Genomic DNA, 17,302 nt, shown 5'->3' with positions numbered 1-17,302 from the left:
GTAAGTATATGCCTACCTCAACCACTGCAACATCCCCCCACCAACAAATTCCCAAATTACGTAGCAAAGGAAGACTCCTTTTTACGCCCTCCTACCCTGCACACAGATCCCATATTCAAGATAGCCACCACGGATGGACATTTGATGAAAGCTCAGTGTGATAGTTGGTTTCCTTTTCTATTTGCAAAGATGTTTTATTTTTAAATTTTTTTGTGAAAGGTGGATTTACAGAGAGAAGGAAAGACAGAGAGAGAGAGAAAGATCTTCCATTTGTTGCCTATTCCCCAAGTGCCCAGAGATGGGCAGATCCAAAGCCAGGAGCCAGGAGCCTCTTTATTTATTTATTTATTGTTATTGGCAAGTCAGATATACAGAGAGGATGAGGGACAGAGAGAAAGATCTATCGTCCACTGATTCACTCCCCCAGTGGCCACAACAGCTGAAGCTGAACCAATTCGAAGCCAGGAGCCAGGAGCCTCTTCTGGGTGTCCCATGTGGGCGCAGGGTCCCAAGGACTGGGCCATCCTCAACTATTTTTTCAGGCCACAAGCAGAAAGTTAGGTGGGAAATAGGGCCACCGGGTTTAGAACTGGCACCCACATGGGATCCCGGCATATGCAAGGCAAGTTTAGCCATTAGGCTACCACACCAGGCTCACTAGGAGCCTCTTTTGTGTCTCCCATGTGGGTGTGGAACCCAAGGACTTCATCCATCCTCCACCGTTTTCCCATACCCTAAGCAGGGAACTAGACTGGAAGTGGAGCAGCTGGGACATGAATCAGCACCCATATGGGATGCCAGAGCCACAAGCAGAGGATTAGCTTGCAACACCAGGGCACTGGCCCCCTTTGTATCACTGTTGTTGTTAAAACTCCAAACATCAACATCTGTGTCTGGAAAACTAATACATTGTATTTGGTAGCTACTGAGTTGGAAGCCTTGGTGTATGAATATAGGCACAGAAATCAGGAAGGAACTCGGAGGAGTGAGTGACCTCAGGCTTTCAAACAGAACTCCCTAAATGAGCCATGTGACCTCTCCTGTTTTCATGAGCCTCCATGGCACACTTTCCAAAACTTTGGCAAGAACTTTTCATTGCAGTAAAATACACATAACATAAACTGTCACATCACAGCCATGCTGAAGTGCAGTGCTCAGAGGGTAGTAACATATCACGGGATCTTCTGCCCTTCTCAGTGTTTGGAAACCTTTGAGAAGGATTCATTATAATTCTTCCAAAAATGTTTTGTAGAATTCCCCAGTGAAATAATCATATCCAACAGTTTTTTTTGCGTGTGGAGTAGTTTTTATATTGACCAATTTCCTCAAGTTATGTTGATCAAGACTGTCTATTTTTTCTTAGTTTAGTCTTGCTGGGTTCTGTGTTTCTATAGAGAATTTAGCAACTTCATCTAGATAATACAATTTGTTGATGTATTATTGTTCACAGTAATAATGTTTATTATTAATATAGTTAAAGTGTCAATATATTAATACATTTCTGTTTGTTATGATTAAACATTCGTTATGGTCATTATTAATATGTTAAATTAATATTAATTATTGTACAGAGAGGAAAATCTTCTATCTATTGGTTCACTCTGCAAATGGCCACAGTTGAAGCAATCTGAAGCCAGGATCCAGGAGCTTCTTCCAGGTTTCCCACATGTGTATAGGGTCCCAAGGCTTTGGGCTGTCCACACTGTTTTCCCAGGCCACAAGCAGGGAGCTGGATGAGAAGTGGGGGCTGCTGGGATTAGAACTATGGTTCACATGGCATTCCAATACATGCAAGGTGAGGACTCTAGCCACTAGGCTACCGTGCCAGGCCCAAGCTAGGTTATTGATTCAAAAAGAACCAGAGGAGATCTCCTGCCATTATCAACCCTCTGGGAATGAAACCGGGAGATCTCCTCTAAAGTGTTTCTAGGATAATCTTAGGCAAACCTGTGAAGCGTTTGCAGGGATCTTGACTGTTAAAGCAACTGGAGAAAGTATGTTTCTGACTAAACTGTCACTTTGAATTATCAAGGCCAGAGGGGCAGCAACATGAGTTCTGAGGACTTGAATCGGTAAGGTTTTTCTGTATTTCCTAAGATTCCACTATTCACTTAAAATACATACTAGCAAATTATGTAGTTCATTGAGAACCACAGCAAACGTATCTGAAAAATACACACAGAAGCAAGACTGGTCATCAGGGTTTATTTAAATACCTTGATATTGGGGTGTAGACGCATTAATGTCCTCTTACTGTATTCACTGTTGATTCCAAGAGCAAGTTCGACTTCTTTGTAGAGCATGATGAAGATCCTCACTCCTTGTTGCTGTCACAAGAGAAACGCATGGAAGAGGAAGGTTATGATCCTCCTTTTCCTCTTCCTTTCTGTGCACCATATTGTCTTCTATTGACAAGCATAACAAAATAACTAACGAGACAGACAAGGAAGTGAAGCATGAGAGTATATCAAGACACCAATACCAAAAATAACAATTTATCTCATTTCCATTCTTATGTGTTCTTGTATCAAGAGTGTCAATATTTAATGAATTCCAGATCCAGAAGTTGAAATTGTAGCTCCAGTTGTTAAAAGTGTTCCATAGTCTTACATAACTTCTAAAAAATATTTGAGGAGCAGACAGACATACACAGAGAAACGGACAGATCGACAGAGAGCGCTCCTGTGCTGTTTCACTTCCCAAACATCTGTGTTGCTGCAGCTACACAAGGGGCAAAGCCAGGAGCCAGGAGCTCAGTCCATGTCTCCCACAACGCTGGGAGCCAGTGACTCGAGCCATTACCGCTGCCTCCCAGGCTCTGCCTTAGCAGGAAGCTGAAATCATAATCCACTCTGCTCTGACTCAGGCATCTTAGCGTCTTAACTGCTAGGCAAGACGCCCACCCTAGTCTTGTAACTTGGAAACACCTGTCACTGAGGAGAGTTTTGATCTGATTCATGTTACAGGGACAGAGATGTTACTTGGTTGACCTTCATTATACCTCCATTAGGTAAAATAACTGACCATTTTTTAGATGTAATACACAGTGGTATAAATAACACTGTGAATGCGAATCAAAAAAACTGTTCAATTGCAGCAAACCACTAGTATTTCTATTTTAGTTCTGGTTTGTGACAGGCTTTCAGTCCTGACTAAATGGCTCTGGGACCTGAACACTCGTCCTCTTCTCTACCCCAACATAAGCTCAGAATGTATTTCCTGCCAGGCGCTTTTAGCCACCCCTACTCCCTGGGTCACTTATTACTCTTTCTTTGTATCCTCAGGACTGCTGTGCAATTCACACCACCGTAATACTCATTCTCTTCCCCACAGCTGTGAAAGCATTCGGAAACACCGCATACCACTGGATTAAAGTGGCTAATGACATCTCGTCATGTAATACCTAGACATGAAAGACAAGAATTTTCTCCTAATATTTTCTATAGTATTTAAATATGCAATTGTATCTAATCAAATCTAACGTCAAAGAGTAATTTAGTCAACTTTTAAATTGGTAATCCAAGGTAATTAGTAATTTTTCATAACATAAATTTGAATTAAAATTAATCTCACTGTGTTACATTCACCTAGGAAGAAATGCATGTTTTGCATTGCTATTTGATAGGAAATAACATAGGAGCTCATATTTTTAGGTTTTAGATCACAGGACATAAAGTTTGGTGCAAACCAAGCACAGATACAATTCCCCAATGTTTCTTGGGCAATAGTAATAAGCATGTTGGGGGTTGAAATTCGTCATAATAACACAGCATTGAAAATTGCTAACATGTTCTTTTTTGTGGTGTTGGCAATATCTGAGAGTACACACAATTTTGGAAGAACACACTTTACTGCCATGGTGGTATACCCTGCAGCAATCTGAGTACCTGGAGAAGACCCACTCCTGTTCTTAAAAACACAAAATCCAAAAGATTTAACATGTCATTCTATTTCTACACTACCCTTTGGAACTCCCTCATTGCTTGCTGTAATCACGGACTATTATTACAGTCAAGTCCATCAGTACGTATTTGAGCAGCACAGGAAGAGAAGGCATGGGCAAGGCATGGACCGATTAATTTCAAATGATTTTGGCCGGCGAGCACCCTGCAAGGAACCACTGAATGAAAGTTCCATGGCCAAGTCGGAAGCCGATCTCATCCTTCAATGCTACTGTGCAGTTGTCTTCTGCTATTCAAAATCCAAGTGCAGCTCGAGAAGCCACCACGCGTGGCTGCCCAGCAGAAGGCATGCGACTCTGTATGAGTTCCCATGTATCCAAAGCTGACATGCCACCTCACAGCCAATGTCTACCCCATGGCAGGTGAGGACAAAATGCAGCTGGGTGACGTGGAGGAAGGGAGGAGTGCGGCTAAGGCCTGGGGCTGCAGAGGCACTCAGCAGAGCTTGGAGATGCCCAGGCCTTCCTGGAGGAGGAGGGCCTGCCTCCACCCTCTCTGAGAGTCAGGGGCAAAGCCTGTGATTCGTACCTGACAGCAACCCTGCACTACTCAACCACCAGCCAGCTGAGCATTTTTTTAAGATGATTCCCCCTTGCAATTACTGCTTATTAAGGAAATTGGGGAATTTTAAGAATCACTTAGCCACCCAAATGCCTCCAATGTTAATCTTTCGGTGTTATATGTTTCTCTAGACATTTTTGTGCATAGATTCCTGATGTGTTTACATAGCTATTATCTGCTGTACATATAATTTTGTCCCTCTTGTACTTAACATACGAACATTTTTTTTCATGTTAGAAAAAATTTAGACTTAACACTGGATAAAGGTTTCAAAACTACAGTTTCTCACTTAAGATATAATGCAAAGCTAAAAACCCCAAATTCCAAACTAAATTATGGAGCATCACACTCAGTTTCTTTCATCATGGATTATTTGTCTTTTTTTTTTTAAGATTTATTATTATTGGAAAGCCGGATATACAGAGAGGAGGAGAGACAGAAAGGAAGATCTTCCATCCGATGATTCACTCCCCAAGTGAGCCGCAACGGGCCGGTGCGCGCCAATCCGATGCTGGGAACCAGGAACCTCTTCCGGGTCTCCCACATGGGTGCAGGGTCCCAATGCATTGGGCCGTCCTCGACTGCTTTCACAGGCCACAAGCAGGGAGCTGGATGGGAAGTGGAGCTGCCGGGATTAGAACCGGCACCCATATGGGATCCTGGGGCTTTCAAGGCAAGGACTTTAGCTGCTAGGCCACGCCGCCGGGCCCAGCTTATTTGTCTTTAGTGAATAACATTCTGCTTCTTAGGCTTATAGCATCCATACTCATGAAGCGCAGTAGTTGCAAATGAAGAACTTGGCCTGAACCCTACAACTTTTCTTCTAGTGGAATAACTAATGGGAGTTTCAAATAGTAGGGATGTTATCATTAATGAATTACATTATTATCCTCCATTCATTCATACCTGACATTTTCTCCTATATTATGTCTTTACTCAATGACATAAATGGACTCCAAAGGAAATTGGGTAGAAAGTTTTAAGTCTTTTTGGCTGAAATACAAATGACTAATAAGGAAGTAATAAAATATTACAAAGTTTATTTCTTAAAGTGGTTAACACATGTCCATAGCCATAATAAACAGTTAATTAGTAGGAACTTCTATGACACAGCCCTTATCTTTTGGTCATGACATTACAACACTATCATAAATTCTACCATGAGCCCGGGGTGACAGCCTAGTGGCTAAAGTCCTCACTTGGTATGCGCAGGGAACCCATTTGGGTGCCAGTTCTAATCCCAGCGGCTGCACTTCCCATTCAGCTCCCTGCTTGCAGCCTGGGCAAACAGTCAAGGATGGCCCAAAGCCTTGGGACCCTGCATCCTTGTGGGAGACCCGGATGAACCTCCAAGCTCCAGGCTTCAGATCAGTGCAGCACCGGCCATTGTGGCCACTTGGGGAGCAAATCAACAGATGGAAGATCTTCGTCTTTGTCCCTCCTCCTTTCTGTATATCTAAACTTTCAAAAAACAAATTCTACCAGTAAAGGGCACAGTAAATGCATTAATCAGGAACCAAGGGCACCTGTTTCACTGTGAGTCTGCAGTCTCCTAATCTACGGGAAATAATTTTCCCACAAGGAAAGCTATATAGACAAAAAAAGGACCTGCGTTAACCCTGTGACTTAGAAAGCACATTTTGAAAACACCCTATGTCTGACTAACACCTTCCAGTGACCAGAGGGAAATCAATTCTTCGTTAGGAAGACATGTGTCCCAGAGTTGACCGTGACCACTCAAGTGTCCTGCTTCTGTTCACCTCAACCAAGTCACATTGAGAGGAGAGAGTTGATGAAATCAAAGTCTGGACAGAAAACCTCTTTGTCTTTGCCTTATGTCCTGGTTAGTTTCCCATCCAATAGAGCAGGCATGATAAGCACTAAGGAGTTTTACAACACAATACAAAGAACTTTTATTTTTAATAATAGAATTTTTAGGAGCTTTAGATACACTAATTTTATGTGAATACAATGAAAAAAAATTTTATAACAAAAATGAAAGAGGCTTTGATTCTTAGCCAGATTTTTTCTCTGATTAATGTAGTGTGGTTAAGTTTCTCCAAGAAAACAGCTTAGTTTCCACACCCCTCCATGCCAGGATTATCACCAGCCAAGGATTTCCCAGAGGCTTCAGTAAGAATAAAAAGAAATTGTATCCTCACCACTTACAGCAAAGAGCACTGAACTATAACATACAGCAGTGCTCCGTCTATAACAAATTTTGTTTAAAGAATAATCCTGATGGTTACAGACACCATCTCCACTTCCCACAAGCCAGGTTTGCCCATCCCTGATAAGGTCCTATCTGCTTTCCTGTGCAGGGATGTGATGACCTGTGTTGGCTCCCAAGCCTGGTCACCTGCCCCTTTACAGGGGTCACTAGACTGCAACGCTACAATGCTAAGACCAAAACTAAACCTGGAAACAAACCTCCTCAGAAGCTCAGCCCTTTCCTGAAGGTCCCCAGGGTGCTGCATTTGCAGATGCCTTCAAGGCAAGCATTGTAAGAAACAGCACACATTTCTGAAGGTAGAAACGCAATCATTACCCGAATCAGAATACAGTATGTGTCACTTTTTAGCGGAATAGGAGCAAAACTATAGAAATATCCAGCAGGCTGTTTTCTTTGCGGTATAAGCAATGTGACTCCCAATACTAGTTTAAACCATTTGAAATAGTGACCCGTACATATCAGCAGGGTACAGGCAGAGGAGAACTCCAATTTGTTGCCAGAAAAGCAAAATAATGTTTCTTTTTCCTAACACACAGGATGTTTTCCAATATGTTGGGCTATACAGCAGAGATCATTTGTAAATCATTCTTTGAAAATCTGCACAGATAGAAGGGAAAAAATTCATTTTAATCAAACTTGCACACCTCTGGGACTCATTAATGCAAAAATAAATATTATGTCTCAGCCCTGTAATTTGTGAAGCTAGCATGTGGCTTTCAGAAACTAAATTATTTACATGAAGTGGTGTTTATGTGCAACAAAATGTCAAACTTTAATGATCCGAGTGTTAAAAATTTATGACAAAAGTAAGAATATGCTGTTGTGGCATTCTGCCAAGCCTACCACTGAGAAATTAATTGTTACTGTTATTACCATTTCCCCAGGAAAAGAAGAAAATAATTACTCAAATTTTTAAAATGAGAAGCTTCTAGAACACAACACAATTACCAGGCAATGAGTTTTCCTTGGTCATGGCATTCACCAGCAACCTCACAATGCTAGCCACATAAGAGGCAACTGGACAGGTACCCTAACGGCAGCCGACAGACACCTGTAAGCTCACACAGTTGGAGGGCTGGATCTCTGGAAGTTTCCTCCTGAGCTCTGCTGAGGCGTTTTCTAGCTTCCTCAGTTTCACTTACACATCCTGTGGATGCTTCACAATCTAAAATTGAGCTTTCTGAATATGAGTTACCCCATTTCTCCCATACTGTATTCTGATTAGATGATCTCTCCTGGACAGCACACCCATGTTTCTTTCCACTGTCCATCAGGAAGTCCCAACTGCTGGCTTCACTCCCAGATCTCCACCTCCTGACTGCCAGCAGTGGCTGCAGCCTAATCTCCATCCTATTTGTGCTAACTCCGTGGGGCAGAGTCCATTGACTATGACTGATACAAACGTCAGCACAGTAATTACTGCACCTAGAAATGACTCCTTTCCTTATTAAAACCAGATTCCCATTCTAAGTCCCTTACACCCCTCTGCCTGGACAGATCTGTCCAATGCCCTCCCTATTACCTCTGAGATTGGACCCTGCTCTGTACCCAACTGTATAATGCAGATTTTTAAGCTCCTTCATAACTTTTATCCATGCACAACTGCATATGATTTGCCAAGTTCCCGCATCAGAGTAGATATTTAACAAATACACACCAACTGAAACCTAAAACAGTTTAGTATGGGATTAAAAACTCTGAGGACAAGATTCTCCAGCAGGTGTGGAGACTGCTTGTCAAGGCTGGAAATCTAAACTGGAGTCTTGAATGGCTCTGTGAAAGGTGCCAATTTACAGAAGGAAACATGGAGAAAGCAGTAGTCCATTCAAAGAAGTTTGGTAAAGCCAGGACAGAACACAAGACATGATTCCTAGGGCAAACCCTATAGGGGCACACTGAAACTGATTCACTGAGTTGTCTCAGGTGAATAGGGACAATACCTGGGCCAGAGGTGACATTTTGGAGGTTGTACTGAAATATTTAGGTGTTTGTGAATACCACTTTTCAACATGAGGATTTCCAATTTCATGGATGGAATTCTGTTGATACATTGAATTAGAGCATCCACTAAAGTGATGCCATTTGGTGGGACGTGTGTCTGAAATAAAGATTAATAACTTCTGCCCTCAATATGAGCAGTAATGCCTGACTCTATGGGTATCTTAAATCCTACTGTAAACACAGGGAGGAAAAAAAAATTGCAAGAATGGAAGAACATAGATGAGAAAAGATGAAATGGAATTCAAAGGCTAGGAAAGAATAAATGGGCAAAGATAAAAAAAAACAGCGAAAAGGCTGCTCCCCATTACTTTGGATCTGTACACCACTAGAATGCTTAGTGACAGAATCTGTAAAGGGTCAGGATGGTTTCAAATGACAGTAAAAGGTTTGGTACACTCTAAGTTTGATATGGCTAACAATAATCCAGATCTAGTTTAGTTTACTTAGAATCAGTGGTGCAGGCCCGTTACATTAAAAAATCCAAGGGTAACACTAATGGAGCCATTGGTAAACCCACATTGCTTCAGTTACTCAATTTTTTTAATAAGAGGCACAGTCAATGTTCACTTTGGCTCCACAGTTGAAATGTTATATTGTTACAATGAGTGCCCCCACACTGAGACCAAGGCACCACCAATTTGCACCAATGTGGCCCCAGGTGATTAAAACTATACTCTATGTGACACTGTCTTTAACTTAAATTGATGGAATGATGAGTATTGTATTTTATTTCATCACTTAGTATTCAAAAGATGAAACTCTCTGGCCTTTTCTCACTGATAAAATTAACTCCCCAGACATAACTAACAAAATTTTGATTACAAAATTTTGATAATCCATACTGCTAACCAGGCTAAAATACTCATTCATTCAAAAGTAACAAGAGAAATACTGAACCAAATGAATTGAAAGACAATAAGGAGAACTCTAAAATTAAGAGGTTTTGTTCAATTCTAGAGAGTTCCGAGTATGCGTGAAAGAGGCAATTCAAAAGCAACAAACACTGAAAAAGTCGTTTCAACAAGGGTGATGACAGTACGCACTGCTTTTCGTTTCAGAACACAGTCCAGCCTCCACCGATTTCCTTCCACTACGGGGCGTTTCAGGAAGATTTCTGGACTCAACCTGAAATCATGAAATCAAGATCTCAACCAACCAAGACAAAAACAGTCATGACTGTGTCAGAAGAACAAAACACAAAGCTCAGACGCTTTCACCACTCTCTATCACGGTAAGGGCAGCCAAAATTTTGCTAATGACTCCATGTCAACTTTAGATAGAAGAAAGGGTTTTTATTCACACAAGTTTATTTCTGTTTCTTTTGTAAATACACACACATGCACTCATTTAAACACATGAATATATTGTGGATCTCCAGCCAACATCCATTTACTCCCATGCTCCCTGCTGTCTGGCCTCCTTCACTTTAGAATTTGAATATCCTAAACCTGTTTGTACATCAAGACCATGACATGACATAATCCACCACATGCAGCTAGAGGCTGGACCCTGTCTCAGGAATGACATTTTGGGATGTGCAGCCATATTCACGTTGTGTGGGATGATCTGAACTTGGAAATCATTAGACTCTTCCATTAATCCTGGAATCAACGATGCTTGAATTCCTCATTAAATGAGACAAATCCTTAGTGTTTAAACTTCTTTAACTCTGCAGTGCTAACCTGCTGGAAACATTCAGATTCACAGACACACTAACTTCTGTATCAAGGAGAGGGCCCATGGGAACTTGAGGCTGTCAGAGCAGGGAAGAAAGGTTGCTAAGAGGCAGCATTCTTCTAAGTGAGCATCGACCCTTGCGTATCTCCAAAAGCACTGCCACAAGGCACAGGAAAGAGCACAAGAGAGCTACATCTGGCCACTCTGGGCTGAAATCGGGGCTCTAAATGATATAACTCCTCTATTGGGAGGAAAAGCAAACTACTACCACTACAAAAAAAAGGACTTTTCTCTGCCGAAATTTGAAGCCTCAAAAAGCAAGGGCAGCTTATGTAAGAATTAACGCCTTTCAGGATTCTGGGTTGGCATGGCGCCTAGCCAAGGAGTCCCAGCATGGAAAAATAACGGGGCGAGAGGAGTCACAGAGATTAGAAGGAATGAATTTTATGCTCTATTTCACTCAGTGAAAGAAAATAAAACTCCAAAGACAAAGTCTCTAAAGGAAGCACATATTGGAGTGGAGACATAAGAAACTGGGCAAATGAAAGAAGAGAGTGTATAGTGGTAGCACCTGCACAACTAAGAGTAAGAAACACCTCAGAGGGAGTTTTTGTCCAAACAAGCAAGCAAATAAAACAAAGAAATTGATATAAGAACAAAAGAGAAATAAAGTTTGTCTAAATACAAAAGTGCATCTCTGCACACTGTAAATTCCTTAACACGGGAAACATTCAATGTCACATACAGTGACAATTACATCTGCATAAATATATATCTACACTCATTTATATACATATACATACATACACACACACACATTAACTGTTGACTCAATGGGGTTAAGCCTGGGGTCATTTTAAAAGGCATACTCGGGAGTTTTGTCAAGATGGCCGAATGAGGAGAGCTGGTATAAGGTGGAGTATGGAGAGAGAGTGACCGATCCAGCAGAACAAACCAGGCAACACAGAATTGCAGGGAGAAGAGTGGGAAGGTCACTGGACATCACTGAAGTAAGAAGATCCACACAGCTTGAAGGGACAGCCAGAAAACAGCAAGAAAAGAAAGGCAGCAAGCCGCGGGAAACTTGGTGAGTTGCGATCCCAGGCAGGGGGAAGGCCGGCAGGGGTCTCAGCTGATCCAGAGAAGACAAAGGCAGCTAGAAAAACCTTTTACAAGTACCCACACCAGCAGGGGCCACAGACCCCTGGAATGCTGGAGACCCTAGAGGTGGCTGCAGGATTGAACATAGGGGCCATCAACCTGTGCAGAGGCAGAGGTCAAGCGGGGGTGGGTGGGTAGGGGTGGGTCCTAGCAGCGCACCTCCCAACAGGGGAGCACCTTTGGGAAAGCGTAGCGGGGAGAGCAGCCATGCACTGGGGCCAGGCAGCAGAGCTCCATGACCCAGCTCGGGACTGCGGACGCGGGGCAGCGAGCAGCCTGAGACTACAATGGAAGTCCCTGCTGTGCTCAGCTCGAACCCCAGAGGCAATGGTGCCTCTGAACAGAGTCTGCCGACCTGGGCAGAGGCGCAGGCAAGCGGGGCCACAGCAGTGCCCTTCCCAACAGGACAGTACCTTTGAGAAAGTGTACTGGGGACTGGATCCACACTCTGGGGCTGGGCCGCAGAACTCCCTGACCCAGCTTGGGACTGCGGGTGCCGAGCAGCTGGAGGCTCCAACAGAAATCCCTGCTGCTCAGCACAGGCCCAAGGGGTGGTGGCGCCACTGAACAGAGAGGCTGCCAATTTGAGCAGAGGCGGCAGTCAAGCAAGGGACACAGCAGCCCACTTCCAAACAGGGGAGCACATTTATGAGAGTGTAGTAGGGAGTGGAGCTGCACGCTCTACATCTACCCAGAGCAAAGACAAGCAGCCTCTAGGCTACAAAGTCTTTCACCTACACTCTATCCCCATGGGCACATGCAAGACAACACCTAACCAACAAGCTGCAACGGAACCAGGTTGCACAGATATAAACCCAGGGACAAATAAAATAACCCAACACCCCTCCGTCGCCAGCTATCCCCAATAGAACAAGAAGAATTACGCTTCTGCCTAAATTCCTTGCAGCAGTAGCTGGATCACACCCGCTCTAGGCTGCAGCACTGAGGGCATAGGCTGTGGACAAGCAAGTCAGAGGCTAAAATTCCAAAACAACGAGAAACCACAACACAATGAGGAGAAGCATCAGAAAAAGTAATGACTCTGAAGAAAGATCAAGCACTTCCCCCAAAAACAACCAAAAATTAATCTCAATATCTGAGATGCAAGAAGAAGACATAGAGGAATTACCAGATAAGGAATTTAAGAAACTAGTGATGAGATTCATCAGAGACAGCCAGAAGCGCTGGGAAGAGTCCAAGGAATTCGAAACCATGTCATTGCAGAAATAAATCAAATAAAAAAGGGAATCCTCGATTTAGAGCACAAAGTTAAGAGCCTAACCGACAGAATGAATACAGCAGAGGATAGAATATCAGAAATGGAAGACAATCACAATGAAAGCAAGCAACTCATCAAATAGCTGGGGACAAACCTGAACAAAGCCAACAAGTTCATACAGGAAATGAAAGACAACCTCAAAAAGTCAAATATTAGAATAATAGGCCTTCCCGAAGGAGTGGAAAAAGAGATAGGCTTGCAACGGATGCTCAATGAGATAATACAGGAGAACTTTCAGAACACTGGAAATATAAATCCAGCACAAATCCAGGAAGCACAGAGAACCCCCAACAAATTCAATCCAAAGAGATCCTCACCCAGACATGTGGTCCTCAAGCTCCCCTCAAGCGAATACAAGGAAACTATTCTAAGACAAGTAAGAAGAAAGGACAAGATTACTTTCAGAGGAAGGCAAATCAGAATCACGGCAGATCTCTCAGAAGAAACACTCCAAGCAAGGAGAGAATGGGGTAAAATCTTTCAAATCCTGAAACAAAACAACTGCCAACCAAGAATAATGTACCTAGCGAAGCTTTCATTTGTATTTGAGAATGAAATTAAATTACTCCACAGTAAAGAGAAACTTGAAGAATACACCAGCACGAAACCAGCCCTAGAAAATCTCCTTAGGAAGGTGCTAAACCCAGAAAAAAAAAATGAAAACCAAAATCAAAGATGGCAAATGGGAAGACCTCCCCACTAAAATCCATATGAGGAAAGTCAACCAATCAGAGACACTAACAGATGCAAACACACACTTGCACGCTTACACACGTTCATGACAGCTCAAAATCACAACCCCTCCATATTATCCCTAAACACAAATGGCCTAAATTCATCAATCAAAAGACACAGATTAACAGAATGGAACCCAACCATATGTTGCCTACAAGAGACACATCTAACCAAAAAAGATGCTAAAAAATTGAAAGTGAAGGGATGGAAAAAGATATTTCACACCAATAGGCGTGAAAAAAAGGCTGGAGTATCTGTTCTCATCTCAGATGACCTAGACTTCAACGTGACAAACATCAAAACAGACAGAGATGGGCACTTCATATTGCTAAAAAGAACCTTCCAGCAGGAAACGATTACCATTCTAAACATCTACACACTGAACACAGGTGCACCCAGCTATGTGAAGTAATTGCTGATGGACTTTAGAGGGGACATAGATGCACATACAATAATCGTGGGAGACCTCAACACCCCGTTAATACCAATAGACAGATCAATGAAACAGAAACTTAACAGAGAAACAGTAGAACTCACACAGACCACAGAACTAATGGACTTGGTAGACATTTACAGAACCCTCCACCCCACGGACACAGAATATACATTTTTTTCAGCAGTGCATGGCACCTTCTCCAGAATTCACCACATGATAGGGCACACAGCAAACCTCACTAACTTCAACACAATTGGAATCATACCATGCACCTTCTCAGACCACAAAGGAGTGAAACTGGAAATCAATAAATCAAAATGCCCCAGGAAATATGTAAACACCTGGAGGCTGAACAATATGCTACTAAATCAACAATGGGTCAGAGAAGAAATAAGGAATGAGATAAAAAAATTTATGGAAACCAACGAAAACTCAAATACAACAGTCCAAAACTTGTGGCACACCGCCAAAGCAGTGTTTCGTGGTATGTTCATAGCAATTGGCACCTATGTCAAAGCCCAAGAAAGATACCAATTACAAGAATTAAACACACACTTCCAAAAATTGGAGAAACAGCAACAAAATGACCCTACAAACAAAAGGAAACAAGAAATCATAAAAACAAGGGAGGAAATAAACCAAATTGAAATAAAAAAGTACACACTCAATACTATGCCAATTAATTCCATAATGTTAAAAATTGTTGCTGATGTTATGTTGGAGCTTTTAATTGATCAGGATGATACTCTACTGGCTCTACCTTCAGACCAGAGAAGGTCTCCCTAAGAAGCTGTGGAACTAGGCTGGACAATAAGATGCTGGACTCTATGTTTGGTATAAGTTTGCAATGGGGGAATCTCAACTGAACTTGAACTGTGGCTATGCAACAAGGTGGAGGAATCCACTACGGGGGGAGAGCTAAGGGAGGGGTGGGGGGAATCCCAGTACCTATGAAACTGTGCCACATAATACAATGTAATTAATAAATAAATTTTTAAAAAAAGAAGAAAAAAAACTATACACAAAATCAATGAATCAAAAAGCTGGTTCTTTGAGAAGGTAAACAAAATAGACAGCACACTGGCCCGTTTGACAAAGAAAAAACAAGAGAAAATGAGAATTAATAGCATTAAGGACGGAAAAGGCAACATAACAACTGACACCACAACCATTAAGAAAATAATCAGAAACTACTACGGACAGTGGTACCCCAACACATCAGAAGATCACCAGGAAATGGAAAGGTTCTTAGACTCCCACCACTTACCAAAACTTAGCCCAGAGGCAACAGAAGACCTGAACAAACCTATAACTCAGGCAGAGACCGAATTAGTGATTAAAGATCTCCCAACACACAAAGATCAGTTACTCCTCTCTGGGGTGATAAAGATTTCTCTGAACACCCCTCCCAAAAACGTTCACCTAAACTGTTGACATATGTCCTATTAAAGTTATAGAGTTAGACTACCCAAAAAACAACCAGGTTCAGCAAAATCATGCTTCAATGCTATAAAATGCAAAATACTAACATTAAAATAGACAAGAGACAGCTGAATAGCAATCTATAGCCATTTTAAGGTATATAGAACATGGTTGAATATAAACCAAAATTGAAATGTCTATGAAGAAGTCACAGGTTGTGGTTGAGAACCTGCATTTCCCTAGTAACATATTGGTTAATCAATACCATGTCAATTGATGCCATAGTGCCGTGGATGGTTGTAAATATTATGTTGGGTTTTTTACCTGATTGGGATGATACTCTGCTGGTTCTGCCTTCAGACCAGAGATGGTCTCACCAAGAAGCCACTGAACTTGCCAGGACAATAAGATGCTGGACTTTATGATTGGTCAAAACCTCCAATGAAAGAATCTCAACTGAATTTAAACTATGGAAATGCAACAAGGTGGAGCAATCCACCTTGGGGGGGGGGTTGGGGGAGGGGCGGGGGGAATCCCAGTGCATAAAGAAATGTGTCACATAATGCAATGAAATTAAAAAAAAAAAAGATCTCCCAACAAAGAAAAGCCCAGGTCCAGACGGTTTCAGTGCAGAATTCTACAAAACATTCCAACCAGAGCTAACCCCAATCCTCCACAAGCTCTTCAAAACAATAGGAAAGGAAGCAACCCTTCCAAACTCACTCTATGAAGCCAACATAACCTTAATCCCAAAACTGGATAGAGAACTAACAGAGAAGGAAAACTATAGACCAATCTCCCTGATGAACTTTAATGCTAAGATTCTCAACAAAACCCTAGCCAACAGAATTCAAAAAAACATCAGACATCTGGACCAAGTAGGATTCAACATTCAGAAATCCATAAATGTAACACACAACATCCAAAAACTGAAGAACAAAAATCATATAATAGTATCAATAGACGCAGAAAAAGCTTTCGACAAAATCCAACACCACTTCATGCTAAAAACCCTAGCCAAGGTAGGCATAGAAGGAACAATCCACAACATAATCAAAGCAGTACATGAAAAACACAGCGCCAGCATTATACTGAATGGAGAAAAACTGACACCCTTCCCACTGAGATCTGGAACAAGACAAGGATGTCCACTATCTCCACTGCTATTCAACATAGTCCTAGAGGTACTCACAGAAGCCATAAGACAAGAAAAAGAAATCAAACCAATTTAAATGGGAAACAAAGAAGTCAAGCTTTCACTATACGCAGATGACATGATCCTTTACATAGAAGAACCAAGAGGCTCAGTACAGAGACTGCTAGAACTTATACGAGAGTTCGGTGGAGTGTCAGGGTACAAAATAAAGGAACAAAAATCAACAGCCATAGTGTATGCAAACAGCCCCAACATGGAAAAAGATCTAACCAGCAGAATACCATTCAAAATAACAGAGAAAAGTATGAAGTATCTAGGAATAAACCTCACCAAAACCATAGGAGACCTCTTTGAAGAAAACTACAATAAGCTTAAAAAACAAATTGAGGAAGACTTCAAAAGATGGAGAAACATTCCATGCTCCTGGATAGGTACAATCAATATCATCAAGATGTTCATACTATCAAAAGCAATATACACATTCAATGCAATCCCAATCAAAGTACCCAAAACATTCTTCATAGAACTGGAAACAATGATTTAAAGGTTCATCTGGAAACACAAAAAACCAGAAATAGCTAGAACCATCCTGAGGAATAGGAAGTTAACAGGGGGAATCACAGTCCTGGACCTCTGGACATACTATAGGGTGGTGGTTATCAAAACAGCGTGGTACTGG

The 17,302-nt window shown here is 41.9% G+C and overlaps 1 protein-coding gene across 4 annotated transcripts in view; it reads right to left on the bottom strand.

Moving 5' to 3' along the window:
• PLD1 (phospholipase D1) overlaps positions 1 to 17,302 on the bottom strand; it is a 242,839-nt gene that overhangs the window by 88,928 nt on the left and 136,609 nt on the right. For all 4 annotated transcript variants that reach the window (XM_058661105.1, XM_058661104.1, XM_058661106.1 and 1 more), the window contains 2 exons: positions 9,801 to 9,882; positions 2,217 to 2,327 (listed from right to left, as the gene is read on the bottom strand). In XM_058661105.1, coding sequence (XP_058517088.1) covers positions 2,217 to 2,327; positions 9,801 to 9,882 — 193 coding nt within the window. The remainder of the gene's footprint in view (positions 1 to 2,216; positions 2,328 to 9,800; positions 9,883 to 17,302) is intronic.

Source organism: Ochotona princeps, chromosome 3, assembly GCF_030435755.1.
Source record: "Ochotona princeps isolate mOchPri1 chromosome 3, mOchPri1.hap1, whole genome shotgun sequence".
NCBI lineage: Eukaryota > Metazoa > Chordata > Mammalia > Lagomorpha > Ochotonidae > Ochotona > Ochotona princeps.
Note: the sequence above shows the minus strand (reverse complement) of the source record. Positions and strands in the feature narration are given on the sequence as shown.